We start from the raw sequence: 26,031 nt of genomic DNA, 5'->3' as shown, positions 1-26,031 counted from the left end.
TCATTTCTATCACCCCATTGTGCCTGTTTTTTGAGCTCTGTTCCCAGGTATTTCCTTTATACTTCTCCTTGAATGGCCAAAAGACACATAACACTCAATATCCAAATGGTACCCATCATCTTCTTCCCCAAATTCATCTTTATCTCATCAAATCAATGCCACTGCTGTTCATTTGGTTTCCTTTCTGAGTTATGTATCACCAAAATGTGTTGTTCATTCCTTCTAAATGTATCATGAATCTGCCTTCTTCTTGTCATAACCACTGCCTTAGTTAAGCCTTTTATCACTTCTTAGATTTTTTAAGGAGTCTCCTACATAGTTATTTTGCTTCTACCTTTAGACGTTTATGATGAAAATCATGAATACACATAATTTTGTAAAGTCTAAATCCAGTTGCATAACAGTTTAATGTATTTAATGTCACTCAACCATACACTTAAAATTGTTTTTTTTATGTTATGTATATTTAACAAAAATATGAAGTTAATCCAGTGATGATGTTATCATGCTGAAAAGCCTCATAGTAAATATTGCTTTCCTTCCTCCCTGGCTTCCTGGCTTCCTTCCTTCCTAATTAGAACATAATGTAATTTATTTTACTGTGGACTAAAAGTGTGATATACAGTGCTTTTCATGTTGTAACTTCTGCCTAGCTCTTAAGTCTCATCTTCGGCTAACTGCTCCATTTCCACTAGTGTTAACCTTCCTCAGTGCTTACCATTTTTTTCTTTGCTCATTTTTCTTTTTCTGTTATTCGATACACAATCTCTTGATAATACTTGCCACTAGGGTAACACACGGGTTTGGTTCTTGACAATTGTGCTCAAATCTCAGCTTCCCTGTGTTGAGCTCACTCCAGAGGCTTTTCTTGCCTCCTGCAGTGGAGTGAGTAAGGGAGAATAGTAGATGAGGATAGACAGATAATGGAGAAATCTGTTATATTATGAGAGAGATGTGACTGTAATGGTTTTTATGAGGCTCAACATCTCCAGATAATTGAGGAAGAGCTGTGAGGCAGGAGCTGGGATAGTTTGTTGCCTACTTACCATGGAGAGTCAGCTCAGTAATAGTTCTGAGTCTTTTTTACCTGACTCATAATTCTGCCTCTTTAATGTATTACTGAGTGACCTTGAACAAAGTATGTAGTATTTCTTTACCTCAGTTTCCTCACCTATAAAATGAAGATACTAAAAGCTCCCTAGAGAACTGTTAGAATGATCAGATAATATAATGCATGGTGTTAAATGACAAGCACTCTGATTTGCAGATAGTTTCTTGGATAAACAGATTGAGTAAATGTTAAAGCATGGTGAACTTTAACTAATATCCTTACTTATATCCAATGACAAGATAGTTTAAATAATTGATCAGATATAAACACATTTCAGTGTGGTTCTATTGCAGATAGAATTTTACATAAGTTGTTTTTTCTTAGTAGTGCTGGTTTAAGAATAGCTTTTAGAACAGTATAATCCCGTTTTTATAAGTTGAATTTTATTTAATTTTCTTATTAGCATCCTAAGAAATTATTTCAGAAAACAGTTTCTCACCAAATAAAACACTACCAAACTGGGCTCCTTAGGAATGAGTACTTTTTCAGTGCTGCTTTATCTAACAATTGAATAATTTATTCCTTTGCTTATTAATTTTTCTTTCTATAGTTAAAGTATTTCACAGAAATTTTCAAAATGCCAAGTTATATTTTTGGCAAAATGAATGTCTTGGAGAAACTCAACAAACAAAAGCAGCTGTGGTTATAGATTTTTTGTAGTTTCATGCAGAGGTTGAATTTGGTCTGGGGTAAGTTCATACTATTGCAAATAAGACACTCAAAGCAAAATAATACATTGTCAGTTTTTAAGTGGAAACAACTGACAAATTATGATGATCTGAGATTGCTTTGTCATTTCATTTTCTGCCTTGACACATTTTGCCCTTTTTAATTGAGAATGCCCACAAAGGGAGATGATAATGCTACAAATTAGTGACCTAATATTCTGTCATGAGCTCAGTTTAATGGAAACACTCCAGATGGTGATCATTTCCCATTTTAGAAATTTGGTATATTGATGATGCTAAGATAAACAATAGCTTTTTTAATAAGTCAAGCACAATGTTTAGTTATATAGTTGAATATATTACTTGAATTTCTAAGGTGTAATTTTCCTAATTATTTTGTATGAAATAGCATTAATTTCTGTAGCTGCTTTTATTAGCATGGAATTGTGTAATTATACCAAAGTGAAGAATTAAAAGTTTAAAGGGAAAGTGTCTAATGTTTTACTATCCATATAAATCTCTTGTTTAGTTAGCTAGGCCGTAGAACATCATTGGCATTCTCAAATATTTCTTATTTAGTAATGACATGTTGCCAGAAGTCCAAATAGAGGCATTCAGAGCTATAATGCATGTGTGTTTTTCTAATGAATGGTTCATATTAAAAAAATGTTAGAATGCCTTTCAGATGAAAAGCACTTTAAATTCAGCAGATCTTTTTTTTTTTCTCAATAGGCAGGAACTTATTAACAGAATAATACTGGTAACACGTATTTTTCAAAGAAAATAATATCTCTGTTAAATGTACGCTGCATATCTTCTTATCTTGAGAAAAAGTAGGCCTAGTAGTCATTTATAAATCAGATAGCTTGTTTTCAACTTATATTGGTTGCTTTGTTAACCAACTTTTCAGTATTGAGACAAGTGAATATTGAGCGAACAGAGTCTAATGTGGTCTAGATTTATGCCTTTCTACCTTTTCCCTTAGCTATCATTGTTACCATATGGTTAATGCCTTCATCATCCCAGTCTCTCTTAGTTGCAGTAAGGGTGCTTTGCACATGAATGACAGCACAGCATTGGGTACTTTGCATAGCAGAATTTCATCTCTATCCTTATATGTATATACTCTTGATCCTTTAGTACTCTCATTTTAAGAGAAGTCTTTAATAAATCTTTAAATCTAGGCTATAAACTTTTACAGACAAGCCCATGTTTATACCTGTTTTAGTGATTAGAATAGAAATCACAGTATATTAGGTCCTTATTGATTGTTTAATATTCAGGCATACCTTACACTACAAAAAGAAGATCAACAAATAGGATAATGTAGAAATCTTGGTTAATAAATCATTTATATTACTGTCTTTGGAAAACTATTGGATTTTGTACATAAATGCTATTTAAAGGAGGATGTTGGCAGACAGTAACAGGAACTACTACTATTATGTATCTGTTTCCTTGTGGGCTAGAAGGACATGGATCAACATTTCTGATTATTTAATATTTAATACATAATTTTTTAAAAACTGAATACTTCCTAATAATCATCTTCCAGATAAGAATTCACTCCTTTAGTCCATTGTATTCTTTATATATTTATGTCACTTATTATACTTAGTTCTTTTAAAAAATTTATTTAAAACACACAAATTTCATGTATTTCATATATACAGATTCAGGAACATACTGATACTTTCCACCCTCCCCTCCTTTTTGCTCTGGCTCCCACCCTTCTTCCTCCTCCTTCTCCTATTCTCATTCTTATTTTTTAAAGGTCTATTTTTCAGCTAACTTTATACTCGTAAGAGTAACCTACACTAAGTATAAATTACAACAAATATTATGAAGAAAAAAAAAAAAAACGATGTTACTCAACAGTTGAGACAAGAGCTGTTAAAAACCATGACATCTCAAAGTCTCAATTTCATTTCTTCACATTACCTTTTAGGTACTCTGTTAGTTTCCACAGATCAGGGAGAACATATGGTATTTGCGTTTTTGAACTGGTTTATTTCATCAAGTGTAATGGTTTCCCATTTCATTAATATTGTTGCAAATGACATGATTTCTTTTTTTTTTTACTGCTGTATAGTATTTCTTAGTGTATGTATACCATAATTTCTTTTTCCAGTCAACAGTTGATTTTCTATTTTAGCTATTGGAAATTGAGCTGAAATAAATATGGGGAAACAGATAACTCTTTCATATGCTGATTTCGTTCATTTGGGTAAATTCCCAGGCGTGGGAAGGCTGAGTCATATATTAGGTCTATTTTCATATTTCTTAGGTATCTCCCAACTGTCTTCCACAATGGCTGTACCAGTTTACGTTCCCACCAATAGTGGATTAGGGTACTTTTTTTTTCCCCCACATCCTCATATTTGTTTGTTGATTTCTGTATGAGAGCCATTCTAACTAGGGTGAGGTGAAACCTCATTGTGGTTTTGATTTGCACTTCCCTGGTGGCTAATGTTCCTGAGCATCTTTTCATGTGTGTATTGGCCATTTAAATCTCCTCTTTTGAAAAATGCCTGTTCAAGTCCTTTTCCCATTTCTTAATTGTTTGTTGTTGAATTTCTTGAGCTCTGTATACATTCTGGATATTAATCCTAAATAAGTTGCATAGATTGCAGATATTTTCTCCTATTCTCTTGGTTGCCTCTTCATTTTGTTGAGTGTTTCTTTGGCAGTACAGAATCTTCTCAGCTTGATGTAACCCCATTTGTCAATTTTGATTGTATTTCCTGTGCTTCTGGGGTCTTTTCCAAGAAATCTTTGTCTATGCCAATGGCTTGCAGAGTTTCCCCAATGTCCTCTGGTAATTTGATGGTATCAGGTCATAGATTTAGGTCTTTGATCCATTTTGAGTGGATTTTTGTGTGAGGTGTAAGGTAGGAGTCTTGTTTCATACTCCTGCACATGGATCTATTTTTCATAGCATCATTTGTTGAAAAGACTGTCCTTGCTCCAGGGGTTGGTTTTAGCTCCTTAGTAAAACTTAAGTTGGTTATAGATGAATGGATTGATTTCTGGAGTTTCTAGTCTGTTGTATTGGTCTATCCATATGTGTTTGTGTCAGTACCTGGCTGTTTTGATGATAACTGCTCTATAATATGTCTTAAAATCTGGTATTGTGGTACTTCTGACTGTTTTTTGTTATATAAGATTGCTTTAGCTATTGGGGGTCTCCAGTGTTTCCATATGAATTTTAGCATTGTTTTTTCTATATCTGAGAAGAATGTCTTTGGTATTTTGGTTGGGATCACATTATATCTGTAAATTGCTTTTACTAGTATGGGCATTTTGATGATACTGATTTTTCTAATTCATGAACATGGAAGATTTTTCCAATTTTTTGTATCTTCTATTTAATGTTTTATAATTTTATCATGGAGATCTTGACATCCTTGGTTAATTTTATTCTAAGGTATTTAAATTTTTTTCAGCTATTGTGAATGGAATTGATGTTAGAAGTTATTTCTTAACGATAGCCTTGTCTGTGTGTACAAAACTTTTGATTTTTCTGTTAATTTTATATCCTGCTGCTCTTCCAAAAAAAAAAAAAAGACTCTTTTCAGTTTTAATAGTCTCCTTATGGAGTCTTTTGGATCCCCTATATATAGAATCATGTCATTTGCAAAAAGGGATAGTTTGACTTTCTCTTTTCCAGTTTGTGTCCCTTGTATGCAAAGATGGTTCAACATTCACAAATCAATGAATGTAATACATTTAACAACCTGAAGAACAAAAACCATGTGATTATGTCAATAGATGCAGAGAAAGCATTTGATAAAATATAATATCCTTCCATGAAGAAATCCTCAAGCAAATTGAATATAGAAAGACATTCCTCAACACAATTAAGGCAATTTAAGACAAACCCACAGCCTGCATCTCATTGAATAGAGAATGGTTGGAGCATTCCCACTAATATCCAGAACGAGACAAGAATGCCCACTCACACCATTGCTATTCTATATAGTCCTGGAAGTTTTAATCAGAGCCACTAGGCAAGGAAAAAAATCAAAGATGGATATCATATGTTTCCCCTGATCTGGGATAACTAATAGACTACCTAAAATGTAATGTATTGGAGTGAAATGGACATTTTGAAATTTGACTGTTTACAGCCCTGGGCTCTACTGTTGAGGAACATTGTTTTCTTCTTCATACTATTTGTTGAACTCTTTACTGAGGGTAGGGTTAATCTTCTGATCATTAAGTAAACTGATAATAGATCTTTGTAAAAATGAGGAGCAGGAGTAGGAGAGGGATAAAGAAGGAGAGTTGGAGTGTGCGCAGGAGGGAGGGTAGGATGGGAACTATCAGTGTGTTCCTGAATCTGTATATATAAAATACATGAAATGTATAACTTAAATAAAATCTTTAAAAAAGAATAAACAAAAATCCTTTAAAAAAAGAAAAAAAATCAAAGGGATACAAATTGGAAAGGAGGAAGTCAAACTACCCCTATTTGTATGCTAGAATGGATTTTCTGTTATATCATTCAGAGAATGTATATTCAGTTTGTTGTTAGTAATTAACCACCCCAGTCAATTTCTTCATATCTATTTTCTAGATAACAGTTCCCTAGTTTATTTCTATATTGTATATTATAATTCTTTAAATCAAGGATCTTATACTTCTTTACATTAAATCTCAGCTTAGACCTGTCCTTCCAAATCCCCAAGTTGTCCATATCCATCCATGTGCTTGATTGATCTTTCCTTCTTTGCTTTTTAATCCATACTAGCTTTGTGTCATCTGTAAATTTTGTCATACTTGAGTTTACATTCTCATCTAGGTCATTAATGAGTATGCTGGTCAGACTAGTTCTTGTCCTTATGGGACTGTGCTGAATATATTGCTGATGTACTTTGTTACTATGTTGATAATAATTCATTGCTTCCTTCCTGTGATAGAATTCTTTATCTACTATGCTATATGGTTATTGAGATAATACCTGTACCATCTCTGCTTTCTTGATGTATCTATATCCATCATCTTATTGTAAGATAAAGATAAAAATCACTGTGTTCCCTTATCTATCTATGCCATTGCCTAATTTAAAAAAAGAAGTTACTCGATCTGGGAAAATATTTTCTTTAAATAGAAATTTCACAAAAGTTTCCATCGAACATGAGTGAGTTTTTAAAAATATGTCAAGTGTGAAAATATTTTGGAAGTGCTGCCTAAGTCTTTGCTAGTCTCCATGGAAAAAGGTCTCTGATTATTCAAATTTTAAGTGAAAGAATAATTATTTTTCCTACTGTTAAGATGATTTAAATATGCTTGTTTATATTTTCCTGAGTATGAATCATATTTTCAGTATATTAGTATGTTTCAAGGTAGTTTCCTAGATGAGACACAGTAGATCTGTGAATTCATAACGTGATGAAGAGCCTTGTATTTATTTATTTTTAAAGTTGCATTTCTTTCCTTTATCTTCAGGAAAAAGAAGAAGTAGAAGGGGTATCAGTAGGTGCTATACTTTCCGACTATCAGCGTGTTCGAGTAGAAAATGTGTAAGAGAACATTAAATTGTCCTATGTTTTCAAAGTATCTGTGTTTTAAGAATGTGAATGAGTGTAAAATAAATGATTATATCCAAATCATATATAGATAGGATATTCTACATGGCCTGTAGAACTAAATGTTATGTTTACCTAAATAATAAATGTTACATTATTACTTTTTCCTGTCCTTACATCACACATAAGAAAACTCTTTAACAGTGTGCAGAAAAATAATTTGTAGTAAAATATTGAGGGAAGAATTATATTCAGGTTTTCCTTATTTGATTTACTAAGCCCCTTTAATTTCTTTTAACTCATCATAATTCATCTCACTTATAATACAGATCAGGAGCTAATAGAAGGAATACTGTAATATAGTAAGAAAAAATTTGTGTTAAGGGATCTTTTTTCTCTTTGTTCAATAGAGTCCAGTTCTTGGCCAAAAATATTCGTATGATTTAAATACAAACAAACATACACACGTGCACACACACATGCACACACACACACACACACACACATATATATATATACCCCCATAAACTTTCGAAGTATTTTAACATGATTTATGTCTTCTACCATTCTCCTCCCCTAAGGGATGTAGCGCTAATTTAATGTTCAGTCTGTCCACAAATATGAAAACAGTCAACTCCATTGATCTATTCAAAAATAATAAGATTAAATAATAATGTTTCTTTAATGTTGGCTTGGGAAACTATCATCTGAATGAACTTATTTTTCATTTTTATTTTGATAAATATTAAATAGCAATTTTGTGCATAATTAAACATGTTTAACAAGCAAGAAAATATGGACACCAGAATTTATTTGGAATACAACTTGACGTGAGATAAATGATTTTGCCATTCAAAAGAGTAAATGGAATTAAGATAAGGGCAGCATTTATGATATAGTTTTTTGTTCTTGAAAAACCTACTGACTATCTCCTTAAAAACGTTTATAAAAGTGGACTTGAAAACTTAAGTTTAATTTTTTTTTTTAAATTTTTTGACAGGCAGAGTAGACAGTGAGAGAGACAGAGAGAAAGGTCTTCCTTTGCCATTGGTTCACCCTCCAATGGCCGCCGCGGCCGGCGCGCTGCGGCCGGCGCATCATGCTGATCTGATGGCAGGAGCCAGGTACTTCTCCTGGTCTCCCATGGGGTGCAGGGCCCAAGTACTTGGGCCATCCTCCACTGCACTTCCTGGCCACAGCAGAGGGCTGGCCTGGAAGAGGGGCAACCAGGACAGAATCCGGCGCCCCGACCGCGACTAGAACCCGGTGTGCCGGCGCTGCAAGGCGGAGGATTAGCCTAGTGAGCCGCGGCACCAGCCAGAAAACTTAAGTTTAATTTTTAATTCATTTATTTTCTCTTTACTTCCACTGTGTATTGAAAAACATAAAATTTTATAAGTAATATAAGGGAAAGCTAGATAAAGCATAGTTATATGGTGAGTTCACATTTTTAGTGCTATATCAGAATCTGGACAATGGAGGATAGAAGTAGAGTAAGTTGGAAGGAGGTCAAGCATGCAAACTTTGAAAAGTTTTCCTTACCTTCTGCCTGCCTACATTTGTGAGCAACTGGTATACAGATGGATTGCATATCCTTATTCTCTATGTTAGAAAAATATTATTCTCAGGGCTGGCATTGTGGTGTAGCAGGTAAAGCTGCTGCCTGCAATGCCAGCATCCCATGTGGGTCCTAGTTCATGTCCCAGCTGCTCCACTTCTAATCCAGCTCCCTGCTAATTGCATGGGAAAAGCAGCAGAAAATGGCCCTAGTGTTTGGACCCCTGAAACCCTTGTGGGAGACCCAGAAGAAGCTCTTTGATCCTGGCTTCTACATCCTGGCCATTGTAGCCATCTGGGGAGTGAAAAAATGGATGGAAAATCTTTTCTCTCTCTGTTTCTCCCTCTCTCCCTCTCTCTCTGTAACTTTGATTTTCAAATAAATACATCTTTTTTTAAAAAAAATATTCTTATCAGTTTTAGGTCATATTTTCAGAATTATTTAGTTTCGTTATTAGTATTTATTAATAAGCTAGTTGGTAACCAAAGTAGAGGCAGGGATAACATCTATTTAGGAAGATTAAAAAGCCTAATGAAAATATGCTGCTGAGTAGGGTTCCCAGAGAGAGAGCAAGACAGAGAAGAGGAAGAGAGAGAGTGAGATCATTGTGGGCTAGAATAGTCAGCCAGGCAACTTTACACCAGTTAGTGATGATATTGTTATAAATAAATCTCAGAGATACCAGGAATGATGAGTTCTGATCTCAGCCACTTTGTGATTTGAGCAAGTTGATTGACTCTCACTACTCTACTGAATACTTATTTTATCCAGGCATTGTACTACATTCTTTATCCGCATTACCTTAATTGATTAATCAATTATATTTCTCCTTGAGAAAACAGGATCTTGAAGCAAGTGAGGAAGATTGGGAACTCAGCTAATATAATAGTTTATAATAGTTAAGAGGAAGCTGTCAAGGGGTGATGATATAGAGTGAGGGGACAGTGGTAGGAGACAAAATATGAGAAAACTAACCAACAAGAGATCCATGGAGATCTATTGCAAGAATTTTTACCTGGAATGATAGGGAACGAGTGAGGGGTTTTAATCAGAGGAATTACATGATCCGTTTCAAAATTTAAAAGAATCACACTGGCTACTGTGTTGAAAACAGATTTTAAGGTAATAGATAATAACAGTTCAGACCAGGGAGTTAACAGTGGTATTGGTAAGGAATGATTATGATATATGAAATGGTAGGTTGGATATGGTATGTGAAGAAAAGAAGAAGAAAGTTTGACTTAACTTTCTAATTTTCTTAGGAACTTTGAAAGCCAATATTTTTGTTTCTGTTTATGAAATAAGTAATAAGTGCAAGGACTTATAGCTTACTTGACTTGCTAAACACATGCAGCTGGAGTGTAGAATGAGGTTTCAAACCCGGATTTGTCTGGACTTCAAAACCCATATTTTTTTCTAGTGTACCAATAATAGTATACTACTTGTAGTGCATTAGGTACTCAATGAATTGTGCATTTGTTCTGATTATTTTCTTTTCAAATTCTTTAAAAATAGGAACATCTGCAGATAAGAATAATCCAGAAAATATAGATGCTATAAATTTAATCAATATGTGATTATTTTATTAGGATTAATTTTTTGCCTGTTTTGTATATCTTCACAACTTTTAAATCCTTGGATATTTTTCAACTTTTATTTAATAAATATAAATTTCCAAAGTGCAACTTTGAATTATAGCGGCTTTTCCCCCATAACCTCCCTCCCACCCACAACCATCCCATCTCCCACTCTCTCTACCATCCCATTCTTCATCAGAATTTTCAATTATCTTTATATACAGAAGATCAACTTAGTATATACTAAGTAAAGGTTTCAACAGACTGCACCCACACAGACATGCAAAGTATAGAGTACTGTTTGAGTAGTAGTTTTACCGTTAATTCTCATAGTACAACACATTAAGGACAGAGATCCTACATGAGAAGTAGGTGCAGAGTAACACCCGTTATTGATTTAACAATTGACATTCTTATTTATGATGTCAGTAATCACCCGAGGCTCTTTTCATGAGCTGCCAAGGCTATGGAAACCTCTTGAGTCCACCGACTCCAACATTATTTAGACAAGGCCATAGTCAAAGTGGAAGTTCTCTCCTCCATTCAGAGAAAGGTACCTCCATCTCTGATGGCCCGTTCTTTCCGCTGGGATCTCACTCACAGAGATCTTTCATTTAGGTCATTTTTCTTGCCACTTTTTTCTTGGCTTTCCATGCTCAGAAACTCTCAACCCATGGATATTTAAAAGCCGGAATTATCACCCATTGGCGTTTGTAAGCTTTTTAAGCTCTTTTACATAGATCTAAACTTAGAGACTTACTAAAATTAATATTTCTGGTCTGCCTAGAGATTTCACTTTTATCTGTTTATGCGTGGCCCAGGGAAGTTAAATATGTTTATGTTATATATATAAACCTCATTATGCAAAACATGTTTTTTAAATTACTTGAAATGCTAAAATTCTTGAAAGAAGCATTATGTTTAAAATCAAAGTAATTGTTATGGATCCAAGCAGGGGACATTAAGATATGGTCTGATTTTTTGTTTCTTTTTCTTGTGTAGGTGTAAAAGGCTCAATCTCCAGCCTTTAGCTTACCTTTGGCAGAGAAACCAGGAAGATTTGCTTCGAGAGATGATAGCATCTAACGTTCAAGCAGTGATCATCAAAGTTGCAGCTTTTGGTATGTAGCCAGACTTTCAAGGGAGTTGTCAGTTACCTCATAGAAATCTCAGTTCACTAGTAAACATTTAAAATGAAAAAGGCAGAGTAATTTAGAATATAAAACTATGGAGTCAGAAACAGAAAAAGTTGAGTAAGCACATTGTGTGAAGAAGTTATAAAATGGCCTTCTGGCCATTTGTCAAAGTAATTAATGGTGAACTTTTTTTGAGCATATAACTGATTCTAAAACGAATATTGCATTATGGCCTTTTAATTTACATTCTTCTTATATGATTTGGAATTCAGGTTTATAGGAAAATAGGAAATACTATGAAGAGTTTCTGTGTAGACTTTTTTGGTAAGCCTCTTGAAGTATGTATTTTACACAACATGATATTTCCCTGTATTTTTAAACAAATTTTGATAATACTAAAGTAGAATGATTAGTTTTCTTTGTGTTATCAAAAATAAACATTACTGGGTTTTTGTTGAGGATATGAAGAATCATGTTTGAGAGCATGTTATTTGATCAGTTAGTGTAGACACAGCAGGCAGGTGGTAATCTGATTCAAGTATGGATATTATATATGAATACATTTAATTTGTTGTTTTCAATTTTATAATTATATTCATTTTTGAGAAACCAGAGAATTTGAGTCCAATATATTTATTTCATGAACCTATTACAGAAAATGCCCTGGAGCTTCAGGGTTCCCAAAGCCTAAATCATGTTCCTCATTTGAGAGTGTTTGCCTTGCTGACTCTGAAATAATGAGGTCGCAAGCTGTGGAAGACTTTACAGATAAATTCACATTTTAAACAGCATTAAAAGAAAGGGAAACAGTACAGATTCCATAACATTTCTCCTTTGTAAACACACCAAGCTTTTCTCATCTTGTTGAGATGTTGTCTTTAGTGAAAAACTTTAGAGAACATGTTGCTTGGCTTGGCTGTTAAAATGATAAAGATTGAGGTGATGTTATGTTCTCATTTCTGAGAAAAGGCTGCTGAACAACTCTCATAACTAAAGCCATCACTGTAGATATATTTGTTGTAGGCATTTCTATGTGAATCTATATAGAATACACTGGCTTTCTCTCTGTCCCTTGTTCTCTCTGTTGGGTTTTCTTAGGTTGCACAGTTCTGTAATGAAATTCTCATGATACCCCACTGGAAGATACACATTCTCTCCCTGTTACTACTGGATGATGGACTATATTAAGATCTAGAGAGACCTGCTTCAATTGAAAGACAGACCCATAGAATTTAACCTTATTGCTACTTTTATAATAGTATATAACTAATATTTTGTTATTTATTTGTGTATATGGTACTCTGTAGGGGTTACAAGTGGTAAAGAACTGTAGTAAACCTTTGAGTAAAGTATAAAACTAATTTTTTTCTTGGCATCTCAATAAGAGCTGATTTTAACATTTACTGCACATAGTTTCTATTGATTATCTAAAGGTGTACAAAAATGAAAGTTTATTCTTGAATGCAGTATTAAAGTGTTTATTGACTCACAGAGTCCTAAAGACATAGAAACACATAAGTGATGCAATATAGCTTTCCAAGTTTTTTCACCTTTCTAAAATTGTCACATAAGGATTTAAGCAAGAATTGGGACAGTAAGACCTTTCCGTGGGAGGAGATCAGTAAAATGTTGTGGCCCATTTTTCCACAGGATGATCTTATACCAGAAAAGAGTTAGTTTTACATGGATATACAAAAATACATTTTTGATGATTATATATAACCTTGGTGTATGATGGGCATTAGTGAACTTGGCAATATTTTCACACTAATAGCTTCTTGGTATTTAAAGGACTTTCTGTTGGTTTTCAACTTACTGAAAGAATCATTTCCTTATTGGATTTAAGAACTTCATTTAAGAAATTAAATAAGATATTATAAGTATTTCTCTTAGAAATATTAGATTTTGATTAGATGGGTATTAAATGAAAACCCTTATTATATCATATTAAATTTTCATAAAAATAGAATCCATGTCTTCTTCCACCAATCACCCCCTTTGTCAGAGACATGCATATCACTGATAATTGATCATCGGTTGATCACTTCTTTGTGTATATACATATGTATACTTTATTCCCTGGTATTATGACTTTATATTATCATATAAATGGTATCTTTCTCTGTATATTGGTCTGCAGCTTGTCTTTTTTTAGTTTTTTTATAATAGCTCCAATTGCAACTTGTCTTTTTTTACTTATTATTATTGTGAATTTTTCCTGTATCAATAATGTGAATCATGCATTAAGAATTCTTTTATTGAAGTATATCAGATAAAAAATTGCTCAAATCCCAAGTATACAGCTTCTGAATTTTCACAAAGTGAACATACCAATGTAATCAGCACTCAATTATCTTTTTTTTTTTTTTTTTTTTTTTTTTTTTTGACAGGCAGAGTGGACAGTGAGAGAGAGAGACAGAGAGAGAAAGGTCTTCCTTTGCCGCTGGTTCACCCTCCAATGGCCGCCGCTGCAGCCGGCGCACCGCGCTGATCCTGGCAGGAGCCAGGAGCCAGGTGCTTTTCCTGGTCTCCCATGGGGTGCAGGGCCCAAGCACCTGGGCCATCCTCCTCTGCACTCCCTGGCCATAGCAGAGAGCTGGCCTGGAAGAGGGGCAACCGGGACAGAATCCGGCGCCCCGACCGGGACTAGAACCCGGTGTGCCGGCGCCGCAAGGTGGAGGATTAGCCTATTGAGCCACGGCGCCGGCTGCACTCAATTATCTTTATAAATCATTGCAGACATCTTCCTAGTCAGTTCTTGTCCTCCCAAAGATAAGAGCTCTGCTGATACCTGAAACTATAGATTAATTTTTCTTGTTTCCTAATTTTATATAAATGGAGTCATACAGTACATACTCTATTATGTCTAGCTTCTTTGGCTCAATATTATTTTATGAAATTCACCCATATTATTGAATGAGGCAATAGTGAATTCATTCTCATTATAGAATGATGTGTTTCATTGTAGGATTAATACTGCAAATTAATTATCCTTTCTGCTTTTGATGACATCCAAGTCGATTTCCAGTTTGGTGCTTTTATTATACTTGATCTTAGCCAAAAGGCCGAGAAGCAATTGCTACTGTTATTAATAGTGCTGCTGTGAACATATGGGGTCATCTTTTATTTCTGACCCATATCTAGAAAATACTTTTCTTCAAAAGCCTTGGTTTCATTAGTATGAGATTATATGTGTGTATGTATATTTGTACACCTACTACCTATGAATTCTGATATTTAAAAATCAAATTCAGGACTATATAAGGACTAAAATAATTCTGTATTCTACCTCTGCCTCTTTTCTTCCACAATGAAAAATAATGCTTTTCAAAGACACAGGAGATGCTGTTTTTTAGAAAACTCATAATTACCAAGAATAAAAAAATCAAGTAGCAAATCTACAGTCCATTCTGGAAAGAAAGAAGGAAGGACTTTCTTATAATTTATTCATAAATATATTAATTACATACCTCATTTCAAAAATAAATGAAAAATCACATGCTGTATTTTGTAGGTGTGAAGAATCCCTCTTTTTGAGTTTTGCAGAATGTATCTGATTGCAAAACCAAGAGAGGGAGATGATAGAGAAAAAGGATGAGACCACTTATATTCATCACTGGAAAAACACCTGCTTCTTTAAAAATGTATTATTTGTGTAGTAAATAAGTCACTCGGAAAACCATGCAAATTAAGGGATGTGTTTAACCAGTTAAATGTTTTTGTATTAACAGTGGCTAGGCTATTTATCTTTATTTAAAATTTTTACTTTTTAATTGATGTTATAACTGCACATATTCATGGGGTATAGTATGATATTTGAATATGTGTATGCAGTACATATTGATCAGATCAAGATGATTAGTATTTTCATTTCCTTATCATTTCTTTATGTTTGGAACCTTTGAACTCCTTTCTTAAAATACATCATAGGTTATTGTGAGCTGTATCACTCCACTGTGCTGTAGAACATTTCAAACATGTTCCTTCTATCTAACTGTGTTTATGTACCTGTTTGCCAATTTTCCTCTACCCCCAGCACCCCACTCCCAGTCTCTAGTAATTACTATTTTCCTTTTAGTTCAACACTTTTGTCTTCCACACATATGAGAGAGAATTTGATATTTGTCTTTTTGCATCTGGTTTATACCACTTCAGTTGTTCTCTTCTGGTTCTATCCATAACTCTGCAAATAACAGAGTTCCATTCGTTTTTGTAGAAGACTAGTTTTCCATTCTGTATATTTGCATTTTCTTAATCCATTCATCTACTCATGGTTATCTGGGTTGAGTCTACATCTTAGCTATTGTGAATAATACCATAATAAACATGGTAGTACAGATATTTCTTCCACATGCTGATTTGTTTCCTTCGGAAAAAGATCCAGAAGTGGGATAGCTGAACCATAAGGCAGATTTATTTTTAGTTTTTTTCAGAAAAGCCCCATGATATTCACAGTAATGGCTATTTTAATTTACATTTGTACCATTAAAGTATATAATAGTTCCTTTTTTCCAAAATCCTCACCAGAATTTGTTACTTTTTACTCTTTTTGATAATAGTCATTCTGGCTTGGTGAGATTATATCTCATGATGGTTTTGATGTACTGTTCCCTAGTAGCTAATGATATTGAGTATTTGTCTAGTATTTTAAACATTTATATTTCTCCTTTTGAGAAATCTATCATTTGCCTAATTCTTAATAATTTGTCTTTGAGGTTTTTTGGTTCTTCACATATTCTAAATTCTGATCCTTTGTCAGATGTATAATTTGCAAATATTTTCTCCAATGATGTTGGTTATCTCTTCATTTTCTTGGTTGCTTCTTTTGCTATGTAGAAGCTTCTTAGTTTGATATACTCCTGTTTAACTATTTTTGTTTTTATTGTCTCTGATTTATGGGGTTTTACCCCCAAAATTGTTGCCATTGCCAATGTCTTGAGATGTTCCCATATATTTTCTTCTAGTACTTTCACATCTTACAGCTTATATCTTTGAGTGCCTTTTTGTACAGACTTGGAGGTGAGGGATGGGTATGGGGGTACAAAGTGTTTGTTCATTCTTCAGTATGTGTTTTTAGCACTTTTGCCACAGCTGGCTATAGATGCATAGATTAATTGTGGGTATCTTAATTATGTTCCATTAGTCTACATATTGGTTTTTATACTAGTAACATGCTGTTTTGGTTGCTACATCTCTAGTGAGATGGCATTGGTACATGCCACCTTGATGGGATTGAATTGGAATCCCCTGGTATGTTTCTAACTCTACCGTTTGAGGTAAGTCAGCTTGAGCATGTCCCGAATTGCACATCTCTTCCCTCTCTTATTCCCACTCTTATATTTAACAGTGATCACTTTTCAGTTAAGTTTCAGCACTTAAGAAGAATTGTGTATTGATTACAGTATTCAACCAAAAGTATTAAGTAGAACAAACAAAAAAAAATACTAAGAGGGATAACATATCAAGTTGCTCATCAACAGTCAGGGTGAGGGCTGATCAAGTCACCGTTTCTCATAGTGTTCATTTCACTTTAACAGGTTTCCTTTTTGGTGCTCAGTTAGTTGTCACCTATCAAGGAGAACAAGTGGTATTTGTCCCTTTGGGATTAGCCTATTTCACTCAGCATAATGTTTTCCAAATTCCTAACAGGGATCACTTTTCAGTTAAAATTTAAACACCTAAGTCTTTTGTCTTTCCACATGAGGTTAGGATTGTTTTTTCTTGTTCTTTAAAGAATGCCACTGACGTTTATTTATTTATTTGAAAGATTTATTTTATTTATTTGAAAGACAATTACAGAGAGAGGTAGAGAGAGAGAGAGAGAGAGAGAGGTCTTCGATCCGCTACTCACTCCCCAGATGGCTGCCACGGCCGGAGCTGGGCTGATCGGAAACCAGGAGCCAGGAGCTTCTTCAGGTCTCCCACGCAGTTGCAGGGGCCCAAGGACTTGGGCCATCTTCTACTGCTATCCCAGGCCATAGCAGAGAGCTGGATCAGAAGTGGAGCAGCCGGGACTAGAACCAGCACCCATATGGGATGCTGGCGCCTCAGGCCAGGGCTTTAACCTGCTGTGCCACATTGCCAGCCCGCCACTGACATTTAGATGAGGATTGCATTGTATCTGTAAATCACTTTGGGTAATATTTTCCATTTTTGTGTGTCTTCAATTTTTTCACCAATGTTTTGTGATTTTTACTGTAGAAGTCTTTCATTTCCTTGGTTAAATTTATTTCCAGGTATTATTATTTTATTATTACTTTATTATAAATGAGACTGCTTTCATATTTCTTTCTTAGTTCATTTTTGGTGTATAAAAATATTACAAATTTTTGTATGTTGACTTCCTATCTTGCAGTTGCACTTAATTAATCATTTCTAGTATTACTTTGGTAGTGGTTTTAGGTTTTTTAATCTATAGTATCATATCATCTGCAAACATAGTTAGTTTTACTTTTGCCCTTTCTGTGTGTGTGCCTTTTATTTCTTTCACTTGCCTAATTTTTCTGGCTAAGACTTCTAGTACAATGTGTAATGATAGTAGTGAAAGTGGATATCCCTGTCTTGTTCCAGATCTTGGAACAGCTTTTCCCCCATAAAGTCTGATGCTGACTCTGGGTTTGTCATATATAGCCATTATTATGTTGAAGTACATTCCTTCTAAACCTAACTTTTTCAGAATATATATCAAGAAGGGAGATTGAATCTTTTTCTTTTGATATTCATTCTTTTTTATAGAAAACTTTATTATTTAATAAATATAAATTTAGAAAGTACAACTTTTGGATTACAACGGTTCTTCCTCCCATAACCTCCTTCTCAACTGCAAACCATCCCATCTCCTACTCCCTCTCCCATCTCATTCTTTATCATGATTCATTTTCAATTATCTTTATATACAGAAGATCAACTCTTTATCAAGTAAAGATTTCAACAGTTTGTATCCACACAGACACACAAAGTATAAAATACTCTTTGAAGACTAGGTTTACTGTTAATTCTCACAGTACAACACATTAAGTATAGAGAGCAAGTGCACAGTGACACCCGTTATTGATTTAACAATTGACACTTTTATTTATGATGTCAGTGATCACCCAAGGCTCTTGTCATGAGCTGCCAAGGCTATGGAAGCCTCTTGAGTTCACCAACTCCAACATTATTTAGACAAGGTCATAATCAAAGTGGAAGTTCTATCCTCCCTTCAGAGAAAGGTACCTCCTTCTTTGATGGCCCATTCTTTCCACCAGCATCTCACTTAGAGAGATCTTTCATTTAGGTCATATATTTTTTTTTTTTTTTTTATCACAGTGTCTTGGTTTTCCATGCCTGAAATACTCTCATGGGCTTTTTAGCCAGATCCGAATGCCATAAGGGCTGATTCTGAGGCCAGAGTGCTCTTTGGGACATCTGCCATTCTATGAGTCTGCTTTGTATCCTGCTTCCCATGTTGGATCGTTCTCTCCTTTTTAATTTTATCCATTATTATTAGCAGACGCTGATCTTATTTATGTGATACCTTTGATACTTAATCCTATCTTTATGTTCAGTTATGAACTTAAACTGATCACTTTAACTAGTAAGATGGCATTGGTACCTGGAAACTTAATGGATTTAGAGTCCCATGGCAAGTTTTTAGCTTTACCGTTAGGGGTAAATCCAAGGGAGCGTTTGCCGAACTGTACATAGGGAGCGTTTGCCGAACTGTACATCTCCTCCCTCTCTTATTCCCACTCTTATTTTTAACAGGGATCATTTTTGATTGGATTTAAACACCTAAGAATAATTGTGTGTTAATTAAAGAGTTCAACCAATGGTATTAAGTAGAAAAAGAAAATGCTAAAAAGAACAAAACAGCTGTTCCTTGACAGGACAAGGGCTAATCAAGTTATTGATTCTCATCATGTCAGTTTCACTTCTACAGGTTTCCTTTTAGGTGCTCAGTTAGTTGTCACAGATCAGGGAGAATATATATTTGTCCCTTTGGGACTGGCTTATTTCACTCAGTGTGATGTTTTCCAGATTCCTCCATTTTGTTGAAAATGACTAGATTTCATTTTTTTTACGGCTGCACAGTCTTCCATAGAGTACATATCCCATAATTTCTTTATCCACTCTTCTATTGGTTGATTCCATGTTTTAGCTATTGTGAATTGAACTGCAGTAAACATTGAGGTGCAGATAGCTCTTTTATTTGCCAATTTAATTTCCCTTAGGTAAAATCCGAGGATTGGGATGACTGGGTCGTGTGGTAGGGCTATAATCAGATTTCTGAGGTAGAGAGATTGAATCTTCTCAATAGCTTTTTCTTCATTACTTGAGATGATCATCATATAACTTTTTCCTGTATTCTGTTGCTGTGTATTATATTTATTGCTTTATGTATTTTGAACCATCCTTTCATCTCTAGTATAAATCTTGCTTGATCATGATGAATGATCTACTGTTGTTTTTGTTAGTTATTATTTACTGATTTGAAAGGCAGACAGAGAGAACAAGTTCTCATCTGCTGGTTAGCTTAAATGTTTACCACAGCGGTGCTGGGTTGGGCCAAAGCCAGAAGCTGAAAACTCAGTACAGGTATATAACTCATCTGTCAGAAACCCAGCTACTTAAGACATCACTAATGCCTCTGAAGGTCTGCATTAGCAGGAACCTGTGGTTTTCTTTTTTGCCCTGTTCTTTCTGGTTTTGTTATCAGGGTAATGCTAGTCTCTTAGAATGAGTTTGAAAGAGCTTCCTTTCTTTCAGTTTTTTTGGAAAAGTTTGAGAATTGGTGTTAGTTCTTTTTTAAAAAAACAAATATATATATATTTACAATTTCACAAAAATTTTCTTGTATTTTGCCTGATCTGGTGGATCTAGCACTAAGCTTAGAATTGAAAATTTTATGTACCAAAAAAGGGAATCACTGTGTCTATCGCACTAAATTAGTTCATATTCTTAAAGATTCTTAGGTAGATGCAAAATTTCACCCCCACATAGGTGATTTAAAGCCAGTCTGTAAATACAGTGCCAAGTGTCTTATGGTTCTTTATCAAGTCCTGTAACATATGCCACGGAGAAGGGTTAACAAGGCTGCTGTTTTTACTGGCCCTGTGGGTTTATAAGACATCTACAGATCTGGGAATCCTCATTATAGAGAAGGTTATAGGTCAAAACAGGTAATAAATGGAAATACGGGAGAATCATTAGAGATGGAAAAGCACTTATAAATGAACTACCATTCTAGGGAGGGATACAATCACATGACCTCCCTGCCAGAGCCTCCAAGCTAGGGATTAATACTATCAGATGTCTCTTTCAGATTTTGTGCTAATCTTAGCTGATATTAAGAGAAAACTCTGGATCTGTTTTCCATAGAGAAGGAAATTCAGTGATATTCCAGCTCTACCTAAAGATTCTTTTATTTATTTATTTTTTTGACAGGCAGAGTGGACAGTGAGAGAGAGAGACAGAGAGAAAGGTCTTCCTTTTGCCGTTGGTTCAACCTCCAATGGCCGCCGCGGCCGGTGTGCTGTGGCCAGCACACCACGCTGATCTGAAGGCAGGAGCCACTTGCTTCTCCTGGTCTCCCATGGGGTGCAGGGCCCAAGCACTTGGGCCATCCTCCACTGCCTTCCCGGGCCACAGCAGAGAGCTGGCCTGGAAGAGGGGCAACCGGGACAGAATCCGGCGCCTCGACTGGGACTAGAACCCGGTGTGCCGGCGCCGCAAGGTGGAGGATTAGCCTAGTGAGTCGCAGCGCTGGCCAACCTAAAGATTCTACCTTGATCATTTTAACAACATAGTGACAGAGTGCCATTTGATGACTCAAAATGAAAACAGCACACTACAGTTACTGCTCAGTTCTTCATTTATGAGCTGTATTTACCAGTTTGATCATTTTTCTGATAACTCAGTTATTACTTATGAATTAGATAGGTGGGGCTTCTGAACAGTAGAGTTTCTGCACTCATTGTAGGCATAAATCAAAACAACATGTTTCTGAGATATCTTAACTATAAAGGAAAGCATATTTCTACTCTCTGTTGTAATTTAATCTTAAAATAACTCCTCTCTGGACTTGCACATTAGAGTTTTTATGGGAAATCTGTGGTGTACTCACTCAGAGCCGTATTTAGTATAATATACCAAATAACAAGCTCATGGAGTGTACTTTGTAGTTGTTCAGATTGCACAACTTTCACTTACCAGTTTTGGTGTTGAGATATATTGCTACTTGATCAGTGTCAGCCCTGCTATCTAGATGTTCTATAGGATTTTTTAAATTTTATTTGTTATGCAAGTTTAATGTATTTTATATATACAAATTTAGGAACATAGTGATACTTTTCACCTTACCATCCCTCCCCCTCATGCTCCAACCCTTCTTCCTTCTTCCTCTTCCATTCCCACTCTTAATTTTTACACGATATATTTTCAGTTTACTTAATGGTCATAGAGTTAACCCTACACTAAGTGAAAGAGTTCAACAAATAGTATGAAGAAAAAAAAAACTGTTCCTCAATGGAAGACAAAGACTGTAAACAATCAAGATGTCCAATACATTACATTTTAGTTACTCTATTACTTCTGTAGGATTTTTAGTACTGGTTGTCAGATACTACAGAAAGCGCGAGAAAAGGTCTTGCTTATCCAAACAGAAACACTAGAGGGAGCTCTCTTCTAGAAGACTGGCTACATCTGGAAGTGGGCTTGGAGGTACAACAAAGCTTTAAGTAACTGGACTAATAAAGAATATTTACTTTCCTGGAACGTCATATCAGTCAACAAAACAAGAAGAATGCTATACTTTTCCCCAGGGAAGACAGCTGAATGTTCTAATCAGTATCAGTATGGAAGTTGCTGTTTTTAAAGATCTCTGGCCAGAAGTGTCAGAAGCCCAGCTCAAGATCCCCACTTAGAGAAACACTTATTGGCCTAAATTATGTTAGGATTACTGAAGTGTATGACTTTGTTATTTTTTTTTCTAATGGCCCAGGTATGATAGATAAAAACGACTTTTGTCTTTCCCGTGTAATATTGGTTAGAATTAGACATATAAAGGAACAACATTGTGTTTTCCTGAGGGAAGCATGTTACATAATGAAACCAATGACTGTTAAAACCTGTACTGTAATATCTGGAATGCAGTAATCTCCATGAGCCAGATGGAATCCAGAATTTATTGAACAGTAATGTCTGGTCACTACCCTAGTCACCATGAGTGTGAATGTACTTGAGCAAAGTTGTTTTTGTTCACAAGAAATGGAAAATAGTAGTATAATTCTAATCCAGCTTACATGCTCATCTGGACCAATGTATATCCATTGTGTTGGCGGAGGACCTAGAGAGCTGTTCTTATGGACATGTTACTTATTTACTGTGGTGTTTGATTACTTCTGTTCTTGAAGTTATCAGTACACATTGATACCGTGTGAGGTTTCTGAATTGCTTGAATATGAATTGCCAATCCAATGTTTTGATTTAACTCTATTTCTCATATATTTTGTACCATATTACCTGTGTGGGATAATAGAGAAAATACTTTTATATTTCTATGAAGTTAGGGCTTTCTGAACAAGTTTTATAGACTTGAGACCCAAACTAAAAGACAAGATTTGAAACTTTTTTCATCACTGGAGAGACAGAACTTGAGAGATTTACATCTCTGGAGGTGTATGTTTACATTTCAAAGGGGAAAGAGTGAAATCAGGACCTTTGAGACATCTCCTGTGTTGTAAACTTGGAGAGGAGATACTCATTTTTGCCTCCCCTAAAAAGATTTATTTGCATTCCAAAATGTGAAGATACAAGTCTTCCTTTACTTTTCAAGGAAACTCAGGAAAGGAGGTAGAACAGCTGTCTTTTTCTCCATAAATCAACATGCCTACAGTAGATGAAATTACTTGCAGTATTAAATCTTGGTCACATCACCTTACTCCTGTGTTAAGAGCTGGGCAGAGAAGTGTCAGAACAGTATTATTACTTACTGTGTAAAACCAATAATAATAATCTGTCCCGGTCAAGGGATTTATATTGACTTTTTTTTTTTTTTTTTTTTTTGACAGGCAGAGTGGACAGTGAGAGAGAGAGACAGAGAGAAAGGTCTTCCTTTGCCGTTGGTTCACCCTCCAATGGCCGCCGCGGCCGGTGCGCTGCGGCTGGCGCACCACGCTGATCCGATGGCAGGAGCCAGGAGCCAGGAGCCAGGTGCTTTTCCTGGTCTCCCATGGGGTGCAGGGCCCAAGCACCTGGGCCATCCTCCACTGCACTCCCTGGCCACAGCAGAGAGCTGGCCTGGAAGAAGGGCAACCGGGACAGAATCCGGCGCCCCAACCGGGACTAGAACCCAGTGTGCCAGCACTGCTAGGCGGAGGATTAGCCTAGTGAGCCACGGCGCCAGCCTTATATTGACATTTAACATACTAGTGGATATAGATATTAAAAATTAACAATATTTGAAAGTCTTAGAATAACAATTCTAACATCCTTAAAATATAATTTCTGAGAATAGTTAAAAAGAAATTTTTATGTTCTTTCCTGAATTTCACCTCCCATTTGAAGAGATTTTTATCTATATTTTATGAGTTAATTTTTATTATATAGTGTACACTCTTTATTTTTAAAATTTTTGAATATATAAATAATGTACTGTATGCCTCATCCATTTAAAGTATAAGTTTCAGTGTTTTAGTATATTCACAAGTTGTGAAAGCATTTCTGCAATCTAATTTTAGAATATTTTGTTCCCAGAAAAAGAAACCTGATACTTACAAGCATTTGCTCTTCACTTCCCTCTAAATTTTATACCTCCTCTGCTCTGCCCAATCCAAGAACTATGAAATCTTTATGTGTTCATTTCTATATAGATTTGCCTGTTCTGGAAGCTTTGTTTCATTGGCATCCTACACGTGTGGCCTTTTGACTAGCTGCCTTCACTTAGAATAATGTTTTCAAGGTTCATCCATATTATAGCATGTATCAGTACTAAATTTTCTTTTATTACCATGTACTCTATTACAAAGATGTACCACATTTTGTTTAGCCATTCATCAGACTATGAATGTTTGGATTATCCCATTTGCAGTTCTGAATAATGTTCCTATGAATATTCATATACAAGTTTTTCTGTGGGCATAGATTTTCATTTCTGTTGGGTATACCACCTAGGAATGGAATTGCTGTGTCATGTGATTTTAAGAAACTGCCAAACAGATTCCAGAGTTGCTATACCATGCTAGATTCCTATCAGAAATGAATGAAAATCTCAGTTTTTCTACATCCTTACCAACTCTTTGCTATTTTCTATTTTTATTACTATGCTAATGAGTATAAAATTGTATCTTGTGGTTTCATTTTGTATTTCTCTAATGACGAGTGATATAGAGCTTCACATGCACAAATTGGCCATCTTTTCCTCTCTTTGGAGAAATACCATTTTTGCCCATTTTTAAGTGAGGTATTTATACATCTTTTCACTATTTTATTGAGTTGTAGAGTTCCTTTTTTAAAAAAGATTTATTTATTTGAAAGACAGTATTACAGAGAGGTAGAGACACAGAGAGATGTCTTAGATCCACTGGTTTGCTTTTCAAATGGCCTCAATGGCTATAGCTGAGATGATCCAAAGCCAGGAGCCAGGAGCTTCTTCTTGGTCTCCCATGTGGGTGCAGGGGCCCAAGGACTTGTTCCATCCTCTGCTGCTTTCCCAAGCACATTAGCAGGGAGCTGGATTGGAAGTGAAGCAGCTGGATCTCCAACCAGCAGCCATATGGGATGCTAGAGCTGCAGGCAGGGGCTTGAACCCATGTGCAAGATGTTCTTTTAGACAAGTGTTCAAAATGTAAGTCCCTAATCAAATATATGGTTTATAAATATTTTCTTCTATTCTGTGGGTTTTCTGCTTATATTTTGTATGATGTCTTTTGAAGCATTAAATGTTTTTAATTTTGATGTATGTAATTTAGTTGTGTTACATGTTTCTTTGATATCATATCTAAGATCTCGTTACCTAGCTCAGTGTTGAGATTTCTTTCTTTGTTTTCTTCTAAATGTTTTGTACTTCTAGCTCTTAATTGAGGTCTGGGAGTTTCTAGTTTTGTTCTCTTCCTTTTATCTGAACTTTTCTTTACCTCTATAGTTCCTATCCCACTCAATTTTTATTTTGTTCCAGAAGCCCCTCTTCATGAATTTTTTTGTAAAATAAATAGTATTTATAGAAGTTTGTTAGGTTCTTTTTCTACATCTGTTAAAGTCATTTTGATTGCATTTCTGAAATACGTCATACTTGGTTGTCAGTTGTCTCATTTATGTATTGTATCATTTATTTATTTTCTGTTACTATTCTTTGTGGGATTTTTGTGTATATTTTCATAGGCATGATTTATCTATAGTTTTCTTTCCTAGTAGTAACAGATATGGCTATTTAAAACAATCTTTGAAGTGTTTCTTCTTTTTCTGTGATCTAG

The 26,031-nt window shown here is 35.1% G+C and overlaps 1 protein-coding gene across 21 annotated transcripts in view; it reads left to right on the top strand.

The window, feature by feature from the left end:
• DPH6 (diphthamine biosynthesis 6) overlaps positions 1-26,031 on the top strand; it is a 227,114-nt gene that overhangs the window by 90,074 nt on the left and 111,009 nt on the right. For 9 of the 21 annotated variants that reach the window (XM_002717996.6, XM_089309399.1, XM_089309391.1 and 6 more), the window contains 2 exons: positions 7,231-7,304; positions 11,448-11,566. In XM_002717996.6, the coding sequence (XP_002718042.2) occupies positions 7,231-7,304; positions 11,448-11,566 (193 nt within the window). Of the gene's footprint in view, positions 1-7,230; positions 7,305-11,447; positions 11,567-13,971; positions 17,000-26,031 lie in introns of those variants that run through there. The other 12 variants (XM_089309407.1, XM_089309396.1, XM_089309401.1 and 9 more) reach the window with 4 other exon arrangements.

The sequence above is a fragment of the Oryctolagus cuniculus genome, chromosome 12, assembly GCF_051225735.1.
Source record: "Oryctolagus cuniculus isolate XC-2025 breed Fujian yellow rabbit chromosome 12, ASM5122573v1, whole genome shotgun sequence".
Classification (NCBI taxonomy): domain Eukaryota; kingdom Metazoa; phylum Chordata; class Mammalia; order Lagomorpha; family Leporidae; genus Oryctolagus; species Oryctolagus cuniculus.
Note: the sequence above shows the minus strand (reverse complement) of the source record. Positions and strands in the feature narration are given on the sequence as shown.